Genomic DNA, 12,077 nt, shown 5'->3' with positions numbered 1-12,077 from the left:
ACCTTCCTCCTCCAAACCAAGAGAGTTCTTACTCCAACCTTTCATTATCCTCTTCACCACAGCCCTTCTTTCTCAAAACATATCACACAGGGAACAGACACACAATGCATAGACAAGGAAGTTTTAATACGCTTTACATTTACAAATCTGTTCAAAGTACAAATCGGTAGCTTGAATACTGAGCATTACTCCATTACGTGTAATAATAAAATCCAGGAATTACCCTTGATGCATTGCATCCATACATGAGAATAGCTCCAAACAGATTTCCAAACAGTTTTTACAAAAAGAAAGGGGGGTTGGGCATACAGCTTTGTTGGGGTAAATGCGCTTATACAATAGGCTGTCAATGTTTCAGTACAATCTTAAACACAATCAGAACATATTAAGAATGGTTCAATCTCCAAACTGAAGATGAAGTTGAATTTGGGAGCAGAAGTGGGCAAACCACTACATGGTCACTTTTGTTTTCTTACTGTTACAGCACTAAATGTTGGAAAGCCCTCAGTTGCTTTTTTAAAATAAAATCAAGCCCTTCAAATGCGTCTTGCATATAGAACTTCAACCGCTAAACAAAAAAATGCCAATGATGCTAACTTTTGTGCTAATTTTCAGGTGTGCAAATGCTAGTGGGTTAAAGAGGGCATGCCCTTTTGTTTTATGCCTTCCTGAGTAGCTATGGATTAGTAAACGTTCTGTTTTTCTCAAAACTGGAAAACCTTAGAAAACACTTTGTATAAACAGGCCATTGGACAGAGTGCATCTTCAGAATTTGGACAACCGAGAGTTAGCCTTCAAGCCTGGATGTTTATATGCAGCAACTGTGATTTCCTTAATTTCCATTCAAGGTCAGTTACAATTCTGGGAAAATATGGACCAGCTATACATTGTTGACCATAGGTTTTAAATAATCGATTGTCAAAAGTTGATAGCGTTAACCAGAATGGTCACCTTACATTCTACAAAGGAGGATGTTGGTAAATTAAAGGGGAATTGCGCAGATTTTACAAATCCAAAATGTCTGTGAATTCACGGTTAAGATGTAAACAGTCAGAGTGGTTGTAAAATGCTCGTTCAAAGTGGTAGTGATAGGAACCAGATGTGTGAAGACTTAAAAATCACAGAGAAACGTCACACCTGAAGCCTGAGACATTGTTTATGAAAGTTTGGAGTATTTATCTTAAAGCATATTTGTACAAGTGTTGATGATGTGATGCATGGAACAACTCTCTTTGGGGAACCTTTGTTAAACGATGGCGTTAGTGAGTGAGTTTCTTGAGGTGCTCGTGATCTAAAATTACATTCATGGCAGGAAGTGACATGCAGGACATTGTAAGGCAAAAGAGTCCCCAGAAAACAGTTGATGTTTCAGACTAACCTCTGTCATGTTGTTATTAACCGTACACATATATACTCAGCAGACACAGGTAGGTTCGCTGGTTGTTTTAGTTGTTAAATAAAGTGAACACTGCACACACTGGTCCCAATCACCACCACTGTAAAAAATAAATAAAAAATCTCGTTTAATAGATTTTCTCAGATAAAACCACTCAGAGCAACTTGGATTGTGTAAAAATGTTGAATAAAATCAGTGGAATCCCCCCTTAATATGTTAATTTAGATAAAACCATAGCTGTTCATACATTTATTACTATGCCCATGCTTGTACACACAGCAAAGTCTCAAACTATTATATGTACTAGGACAAAAAAAAGGATATCCATGTAAACTCAGGAAGCTTAAAGAAGACTAGATATTAGGATCAATTTCTACAATCTCTCGCTGTTAAACATTGCATTGAAGTGTCTTCCACAACTCCATGTTGTTCATCTGCTGACTTTTCTTTGCGAGCATCAGTAACTTTTCATCCAGGAGATCTTTCAGACAAACATTTTATAGCTCACTGTCAATATCTCACAAAAATATACCAGTGTACAGCACAGTCACCACAAAAGCGGTCGGTCTGAGTAGACGTCATTCTCTTTTAACCTGGAAAACTCGCATTGAAAATATGATCAATACATGGAAACTTTAGCAAAAGCAAAACTGCAGCAGGCTACAACTGTTGACACCTTGAACTTCTCACAGTCAAACTCACAGATTGTTGCAAATAATGCACGCAAAAACTTGTACATAAGAGGATTTCTAAGATCTTAGAAAAAGCACAGACTAAGCTCAAATAAACAAATTAATAGAAAGTAATCCACTCTTCAATAAAGAAAAAACAGAACGGAAATGTCACGATTCAATACATCTTTTTTTTTTTTTGTCCTTACATTTTGTTTGGCATATTGATACATGCATAGGAACCCAAGCGTGAGCTCCTAGTGGACCCAGTCTGACCCAGAATAGAGAGCCTAGGTCCTGGCTCCATTGACCTACAAGGGATTCAAAGCAGTGAAGAACTTACGGACAATCTGAACATTCAGACATTCTTTTTTGTTTGTTTGTTTGTTTTAAGTAAAGTATCAGACTGAACCTGGTTTCATTTTTTTAAATAAAAGTCTCAACTAAAAATTTGATTTGTAGATATCTAGTGCACAGCAAACATTAAGTGGCAATAATCTTTGCAGAAGCGAAAGTGCACAGCCAAAACAGAACACAGTGAGACTGCAGCAAAAGCAGATGAAAAGCAGCTGTAATTCTTTTTAAATGTGCAAAAACAAGTGCTAAATTCTGTGTTTAGGCATCAAACTTCAGCAAAAACAGCAGCGAAATGTTTATGGAAAACAATTCAAATGGGACGCACAACATACAACAAAATTCTTTAATTTCATGTCACTTTTTTGTACATGTTTAAATGGTACAAAGTAATATGAACGCTAGCAATATTCTAATAGAACCCAAGGATTGGGAATAACTTTGTTTTCATCTGGTGATATATCTCCATATTTATATATTTCTGTCTGTATATCTGTATTATATAATATTCTACAACAATAGCATTTAAAAAAAACCAAATTCTTTAAAGTACCATCCTCCCCTGAGTAAAGCCATCATTTGTTTTTGTTGTTTTTGATAGAAAGGGTTTTATAAACTCGGGAACTCCACAGATATCATTTACAAGTATGGTAATAGATGTTAGCTGTTGTCTAGTAGCTCCACCGACAGTGCATAGCTGGCGTGGAAGGATACGCCCTGTTGGTGAATGCATGATAAAGAACCATTTCTACATTTAGAGCGTACACCTGAAGTTTTATAATGAATCAAGCATTCTTGACCAATGGGTATCACAACGACTATACAAGGAGCAATGATAAAAGTAGTAATAATAATAATAAGCATAATAAAAAACATGATACTGCAACCACGAAGGCACTGCAGAGGATGTCTGATGTGGAAAAACAAGAACAAGAACCAATGGACACATGCAGACTTGGTTTGGTGCAGCACAATGTTAAAAGACACTTCACTGATCAAAATTAAAATATAACATGGAGAAAAAAAAAAACGTATGTACAAATATAATGCTCTGAACTGAAGTAGTGAGCGACCTAGTAACCTTAGCTGAGACAACATTAAGTGCCATGCCAATATGATGCACATATACGCTTTGATTCCTCTATGACCTGTTTTCCTAGGACTTCACCTGTGGTCGATATTTCGTAAGACCACCCAGTACAAGTATACGTAACTGATTGTTAATGAACTGTATGTAGTGCACAGGCTACAAAAAGGCTTGAGGCAAATCATGATAGAACTAAAACTGACCTAAAAGCCACTGTACTTCACGTTCAAGGATAGAGAGATGAAAGATGTAGTTTTCAAAGAGACGTTAAAAACACTGTTCAACCTCTGTCCAGCTCCTGCTATTAGCCTACATTACCCATGATGCAGCGGTGGCATGCTTCTTTGCCTTCTCCACATCTTCTACCTTTTCTTTTTCTCTACTTCTCACCTCTCCACAAACAGAATCCCCTCCATTGGCATAGTGGCCCTGTTCCCACCTGAATTCGTTACACTGCAGCGCCTCCTAGTGGCCAAATACTGGAGTTACTCAGTATTCCTGGCCAGACTGGGGGTGTGGCAGGGCTCCAGTGGAAAAAAATAACAGGACAGTCAAGTCATTGGTTGCAGCAGGATGATTGACAGGCGCTCAGACCCGGCTGGTTGGGTGGACACGGTAGGTGCAGTTTTGGATGCCGTCTTGCTCCGCCCCCTCGCTGGCACTTTCACAACAACCGCTAGTGTCCTTCTGTGAGGCTAGAGAGAGAGGGAGTGGGGGGAGGGAGGGAAATAGAGGAAAGTAAATACAAAAAGCACCGTCAATCAATCAATAAATCAAGTAAATTTGATTGTCAATGCATACAGTACAACATATAGGAACACACATATACACCATAACTCTTTGTATGTTAAAGGGTATTTAAATGCAGATAACTGCACTGCTATTTTCTAATGTTAAATAACTTGTATTTAAGGTCAACAAATATTTGATCATCTCTGCATCCCATTTGGTCTGGCCCCTGCTGCTTTCCCCACAGATGCAACCACAGCTGCCCTTTTCTATTCCTCCAAAGAGTTCCTCCACTGAGAAAAGTAATGCATTGAATTTGCTTGATTCAAACTGAAAACTAAAACTCAAAATGTGGATGTGATCATATTTCATTCATGTGGAAACTATGTACGCATTTGGATCAAATACATTCGATGCATCACTTTCTTGCAGTGTTGCCTGCTCTTGTCTTGGGCTTAAAAATGCGGCGGAATGAGGTGTGTAGGCACTGACGGCTCTGTTCTTCCTCCTCCTCCTCCTCCTCAGTTCCCTCAGGCAGCAAGAGGTGCTCGTGGCAAGGGCTGTGAGGCGAGCGGTCAGCGGTCTGACCCTCCTGACTGGTGCCCAGCTGCAGCCGTCGCATGTGTCTAACTACTGCCGTTGCATTGAATGCTTGCTGTAAAAGACAGAGAGAGAGAGAGATTAACTTTCAAGACTGTATTTTTGTACATATTATATATACATTCAAGAGTGAACATACAAATTTCCGATTTAACACTAATTTAAAATAGTCATCGTTCCTTTCGCTTGAAAGAAAGAAAAAATCTTACGAACAGAAAATGAGAGACTGAAATGATATAAACAAAGCGTCATTTGGTAAAACGCATGTGTGTAATTGATTAATCATGGCTGATAACTTCTCATTAAATAACATTGCTCTAATGTTTCAAGAATGAGCAGATTATATCAGACAAGTGGAAAAAATAAGATCACACTGGACTGAATGAAAGTACAGATGAGCCCCGGCACCAAGCCAAGCACAGACCTTCCACTTGCTCTTGGCGAAGTTCTTCTTGATCTGGGCACTGACGGACTCATGTATGTTCTTGTCCAGAGCTGTGTCTCCGGCAATCCTGGAAAAACAAAAACAAAAAAGCTAATTCACTCAGTTCTCTCCATGGAGACTGGAGTTAGTCATCTGTTATTTCTGCCAATGAAAGCATTGCTTCAAGTCCCTTTAGAGCAGCCGATGCAGATCGGGAAAGTAGAACCAGATCCATCCGGCTGTCCTGCAGCTGAGCTCAGGAGAAACTCCAACTTCAGAGAATAACTTAAAAGATGGTGATTCTTTTAAGTCTCAGTTTATAGTCAATGTCTATCTACAGAAAATATACAGCTGACTTCCTTTCAATATATAAATAGAAACTGGATTTCTTGGTGTTTGAAAGGAAACTTGTCTTACGTAATAAAGCAGTGATGACACAATGATTTTGAGGCTGTAATTTTAAGGTAAAAACACTACTTAGTGTTCCTTTAAATGAATTGGAAAAAGATGTGGCTTATTTGCTTTATTAATGTCCATTGTAATTTATAGCATTATATTATTACAGATATGCAATATGCAAATTGGCAGCATACTGTACTAGTCAATTTATTAGGTCTTCCTCTGACAGCAAGGATGTGTTGTAATGAAGTGTGTGTGTGTGTGTGTGTGTGTGTGTGTGTGTGTGTGTGTGTGTGTGTGTGTGTGTGTGATTCATACCAGGGGTGTTGCAGTGCCTGTTCACATGTGTAGCGCTGATTTGGGTCTCTCTCCATTAGATGCACTATAAAATCTTTAGCTGAGGATAAAAACAAGCGTTAAAGCCCATGCTGTCATTTTTTAAAAGCGCATATTAAAACATTTCTGAAACAAACATCATGTTTCAGAATTAGGTCTGAAACAATGCAAAAATTGTCGTAGTTCCAGCTTCTGTCAGAGTCTGAGTAGCCACTGTCCCAGACGCAATGTTATAATTCCATCAGGAGCGTATTATTATCATCATTATCATCATCAGCCATTCAGAGAAATAGCAGGTTCTCTGGCACAAATATATAGCAACGTCAAGCTATGAGAATATTGAAAACATTACAGGTCAGATACCGGTTCGGCACACATCAGGGATTATTAGTAATTATGGGGACATTAACTCAATTCTGTTGTATCACAGAAGGCTTCATTATGACCAATAAGAATGTATTGTACTTGAAAATACATAGTAATATAAGCACAAGAATTAAGACTAGGACATTATCATGCAGTAAGATGAGGTGAAATAACACTCTGCTGATCCTGAAGTAAAATGCAGTGTCTCAGTTGCAGGCCTGTTGTAAAGCAGGGGGGTGAGCAATTCCTACCCGAATCAGAGATATCGTCCCAGTACGGTGAGTCAAATTCATATTCTGCCTTCAAAATCTGCTCAAACAGCTTGGCATCATTCTCATCATAAAATGGAGGGTAGCCACACAAACTGAAAGCAGAGAGAGAGAGAGAGAGAGAGAGAGAGAGAGAGATTTGATTTGACTGTTTTACACAATACACCACTCAGATAAGCTCAGAAAGACAGCACACACACACATTATTGCAGAATATTAAAGCTAATATTTTTTCTAAGTGCTGAATGTTGTAAGCATCAGAAAAAGGTGATATATTCACTTCAATTTCAATTTGCCTATTCAACAGAATACATTTATTACATTTACAGCTGACTGATTTCATTCAATATTAGAAAGCTGTTGAACCAAGCACTTCAATAATCTGTACTGCTGGAATCCAGTCAATGCGCCATGTCCCACAGACACCGTGGTATTAATAATTTACAAAGAGACATTTGCTCAGCCACTGCAGAGGACTTTGTGCTGTGATATTTTGGGAAATCAGGCCCTGAACAGATCCAATATCACACAAACCAAAGCCATGAGAATACAGTGCAAACTCAGAGATACAATCATAACACTGCTGTCCAAGATGCATAACACCGCAGAGGGAGAAATGCATTCCCTTGACTCTGTTTCTGCACAATCACTAGAAAAGATAAATAATATATATTATATGCAGTACACATCACATTTTGTTTCCTTAAGATGAAGTGTTCGCATATGACTGCACATAATCAGGATTTCACTCACAGTATGTAGGCAATGACCCCGATGGACCAGCAGTCCACAGCTTTACTGTATGGCTTCTGTGCCAGCACCTCAGGAGCTGTCCAACAACAAATCAACATGTTCACAACCACACTTCACAAACCCACACACACTTATAAATGACCATCTGACCACTGCAAGGCTCTGTTAATACAATCAAGTGTGAAGATATTGATCGCATGGTGCAGATTAGCAGAGAAAACACATTAAAGAATTTCTGCCCTGCCATATTTTTAGCTAAGGTTCTACAATAAGCTACAATTAGCTAAGGTTTATCAATATTTTGTATTTATTTTGTTTAATTTCACTTCCAAGACTTTTATTTTGATATAATGAGTGTTTTACTTAGCACAGTTATTGTCAGTGAGTTAATAGGGAAAGTGAGAGCTTAATTCTGCCTTCAGTTTATTGCACAGTGGTTCAAATCATTGTGTTCTGATGTGCAATATCTACTGCACCCACACGAATCCAGAAAGGCAAGTATAACTAATAAAACAGTTAAGCTAAATTAGTTGCAACCACATGTCTACCACGTAAATGTATGCCCTCTGTAAATATGAACTCGTGCAAGGGTCTTTACCCACGTATCCAGGGGTGCCACAGGCCGTGCTCATCACACTGCCAGAGCCTTCGATCTTAGACAAACCAAAATCACTGATCATGATTTTGGAGTCTTCGTCCATGCTGTAGTAGAGCAGGTTTTCTGGCTGTGTAAACACACACACACCAATGAGACATGCAAATACACATATACATTCATCCTCCCTTTTACACTCACTCTAATTCTCCGTGTTTGGTGAGGAGCTTAATTAGCTCACCCATGTGTGAGGGTTAATCTGAGCATCCCTCTCTTCACCCACAGTAAACAAATGAGCTAAAACACTGACCTCAGAAACCTTGGAGGAAACCAAGTGAAGGTACACACACAGACACTTAGGATTAGACTGAGTAAGAAAGGGAAAGGTAAAATCTAAAGAGGTGAACTAAATCATTCATTCATTCATTATCTGTAACCCTTATCCAGTTCAGGGTTGCGGTGGGTCCAGAGCCTACCTGGAATAATTGGGCGCAAGGCAGGAATACACCCTGGAGGGGGCGCCAGTCCCTCAGAGGGCAACACAGACACACACACACACATTCACACCTACGGACACTTTTGAGTCGCCAATCCACCTACCAACGTGTGTTTTTGGACTGTGGGAGGAAACCGGAGCACCCGGAGGAAACCCACGTGGACACAGGGAGAACACACCAATTCCTCACAGACAGTCATCCGGAGGAAACCCACACAGACACAGGGAGAACACACCACACTCCTCACAGACAGTCACCCGGAGTGGGAACCGAACCCACAACCTCCAGGTCCCTGGAGCTGTGTGACTGCGACACTAACCTGCTGCGGCACCGTGCCGCCCCGTGAACAAAATATGACTGAAAAATAACAATGTAATTAACAGGTTGAAATTCTTGATGAATCTGCCATGAATAGATGGAAATGTGAATGATGAAAAATTAATATGTTAAATTAAGAAACAAGAGTCTGACTTACACCACATAAATGGTGCATTCATAAACTTTTGCCACATTCATCTACTGTGTCACAAACCGAGAGGCTGATATCAGTTGTTTAAATCTGTTTGTGTTAGCCCATCTACTCAACGAATATAAGGTAAACTTTAATATCAGATGAAAGCAGAAACACATTACCAAACACATGGGTAATGTGTGAATTCACTGGGAAGTTTCCATCATCTTGTTGTTTAGGAATCTTTACGTAGCTCTGATGTGTCTTTTAAAGAAAATAGAAAGAACCATTCTAACAATTACAAGTAATTTTCATGTGTGACGTCTTCATAATTAGCTTTATTCAGTACACCATCCCTGAAGATTGGTAATAAACCAAATATTTATAATCAAAATACCACTGCTAGCAAACTATACCCTTTGTTTATAGGAAAATAGCTTACAATAATCAGGCTCTGGAAAGAATGTCTGGCTGGAATGGAAGTTAGAGATGGTTTTTGGGATGGAGAAATACATGTATTTTTTCTCAAAAAGTAACAAAAACCCATGCTTCAAGAATGGAACCTTTCCAAAAGAAAAGTCTCCTGCTGTTTCCAGATTTTGCAGTCCCCATAACGGTCTGATTTTGCTGTTTATTGTGTGTATAGGAATTATTTTTTTTAATCTTCACAATACTTTTAACAAGACCCAAACAGTGAAAGGAGAGGATGTCTGTTGAGCTAGATGAGTCAATGACTGTTGGACTCCACATGTCCAAGTCTTCACTCATCATGGACAATATAAGGTCTTTGGTAAACAAAGCAGACAACCAGTCAGAGAGTAGGAGTCATGGAGAATATAAAGAAGTGATGTGATCTCCTGTACTTTACAGGCGACTGGCTGATAACTCAAAGCCTGAGCTGGACTTGTTTTACATCATACTTGCACCAACACATGAACGAAGGTAGGGTGGACTTGCTGTATTTGTGACCAATGGATGATGCAATCCAAGGACACATAACGTCTTAGGTATACAGCCCTGATATAGAATTGGACATACACATACATTTTTTAGCTAGACTCATTCATTTTAAATCAGGTGACCCTCTCAAAACTGGTCACTCTGCCAATATATGTACTTTAATTTATTGTATGGTAACTGAATATTGATTATTTGAATTCATCTTTACTGTTTCATAACAGGGCGGCACGGTGGTGCAGCAGGTAGTGTCGCAGTCACACAGCTCCAGGGACCTGGAGGTTGCGGGTTCGATTCCCACTCCGGGTGACTGTCTGTGAGGAGTGTGGTGTGTTCTCCCTGTGTCCGCATGGGTTTCCTACGGGTGCTCCGGTTTCCTCCCACAGTCCAAAAACACACGTTGGTAGGTGGATTGGCGACTCAAAAGTGTCTGTAGTTGTGAATGTGTGAGTGTGTGTTGCCCTGTGAAGGACTGGCACCCCCTCCAGGGTGTATTCCCACCTTGCGCCCAATAATTCCAGGTAGGCTCTGGACCCACCGCGACCCTGAACTGGATAAGGGTTACAGATAATGAATGAATGAATGTTTCATAATAAGAGTCTATTCTAGAGTTAAGTCTATTAGGTGTAACTTGGTTGTTAGGAGTTCCACTCTTGCCACCCCCACCTATTTTCCTTTTATTTTCCTTTTCCTTATAGAAGGAGATTATCTTGTCTAATCTGTAAATATTCTGAAAAATGTCTATGAAAATGTACAAACTTAAATAGCCCACTGACTGGGAATTTTGCATAGCACCATAGATATTGAGCTGCTTTGCTTATGCTGACATTCTTTTAACAGGTGCCACTCCACACACCTGCCAAACCTCACCTTCAGGTCTCTGTGCACGATGCCCATATCGTGCAGGTATTTCACAGCGTCCAGAATCTGCTGGATGAGTTTACTGGCGTCTTTCTCTGTGTAAAATCCTTTTTCCACAATCCTGTCAAAGAGCTCCCCACCCGAAACCCTGCAAAAAGGAAAATATGCTGTCAAAGCTGCTCTCACTCACTCCCTCACACACGTACTTTTACACTTTCTGTAGACAGACTGCCTCACAGCATGGCCACTTATAGCCAGCTGGTGATGTTCTAGCCCTCCTTCACCCCCAGGGGGAGCTCTGTCCACTTATTTTCTGCCAAAACACTTACCACTCACTACCCACACACATAGACATATTTGGTTAAGTCAACTTTAGAGTGTGAATCATCCTAACAACTCTGTTGTATATATATATATATATATATATATATATATATATATATATATATATATATATATATATATATATATATATATATATATGTGTGTGTGTGTGTGGGGATTTTATTTATTTATTTATTTTTCTTTTTGAGAGTTCTTGGGAAATGTAACGTCATTAGCACGGCAAGCTATTTCTCTCCACTTCAATCTGCTTGTGCGATATTGGCTCCTAAAGTAACAAATATAAAAACGTGATATTGCAATAATAATAATAAAAACAATAATAATAAAATAAAAAAAAATTAAAAACCCGCACACACGCTTCAGTGAGATGTCCAATGTATACACACACACACCAGTGCCCAATATTTACATAATACACATAATAGTAAGGCCCTAAATATTATATTATATAGTTACCCTTCCCTTAACCAAAAACAAAATGTTCTTAATAAATCAGGACATGTTTCTTCATCTTACTTAGCAACTCATTTTCTATGTTTTTTCTGGGAAAGTAAAGACATTTTTGTCCCTGACGTGCACTCTAACTAACCCCTTCCTTACACACACACACACACACACACACACACACACACACACACACACCCTCTTGCTGAGATGAAAGGTCTGGCAGGCTCAATGCATTTTAGCTTGCATGGTAGAGTGGTGCCAACCCTAATATGCCACCTCCCCCCGCCCCTCCCCCCACCTTGGGAGTGGCACTGAGTAGCAGCCCCATTCCTTTTCCCTTTCCTCTTCTCTCTCCATCCACATTCATTCCTCATTCTCTATCCCTCTATCTTTATTTCTTTCACTGTCAGTCTCATCGCACTGGCCACACCTATCTTGCTTTCTCCATTCCTGATGTATCTCACTCCTTCCATCCCTCTCTCACCCTCTCTTGATGTGGTCAGATCCTACTCACAAAAGAGACCCATTAGGATCTTGTTA

General features: G+C 39.5%; 1 protein-coding gene across 3 annotated transcripts in view; it reads right to left on the bottom strand.

Annotated features, from left to right (window-relative positions):
* Window positions 1-12,077, bottom strand: part of camk1b (calcium/calmodulin-dependent protein kinase Ib) — a 47,441-nt gene continuing 35,364 nt past the window's right edge. For 2 of the 3 annotated variants that reach the window (XM_066671105.1, XM_066671104.1), the window contains exons 5-12: window positions 10,755-10,893; window positions 7,983-8,109; window positions 7,385-7,460; window positions 6,614-6,726; window positions 5,979-6,057; window positions 5,262-5,349; window positions 4,730-4,892; window positions 2-4,203 (exon numbers count right to left, since the gene is read on the bottom strand). In XM_066671105.1, the coding sequence (XP_066527202.1) occupies window positions 4,097-4,203; window positions 4,730-4,892; window positions 5,262-5,349; window positions 5,979-6,057; window positions 6,614-6,726; window positions 7,385-7,460; window positions 7,983-8,109; window positions 10,755-10,893 (892 nt within the window). In that variant the 3' untranslated portion in view covers window positions 2-4,096. Of the gene's footprint in view, window positions 4,204-4,729; window positions 4,893-5,261; window positions 5,350-5,978; window positions 6,058-6,613; window positions 6,727-7,384; window positions 7,461-7,982; window positions 8,110-10,754; window positions 10,894-12,077 lie in introns of all 3 variants that reach the window. The other variant, XM_066671106.1, reaches the window with a different exon arrangement.

Source organism: Hoplias malabaricus, chromosome 5 (genome assembly GCF_029633855.1).
Source record: "Hoplias malabaricus isolate fHopMal1 chromosome 5, fHopMal1.hap1, whole genome shotgun sequence".
NCBI classification, from domain to species: Eukaryota; Metazoa; Chordata; class Actinopteri; order Characiformes; family Erythrinidae; genus Hoplias; species Hoplias malabaricus.
Note: the sequence above shows the minus strand (reverse complement) of the source record. Positions and strands in the feature narration are given on the sequence as shown.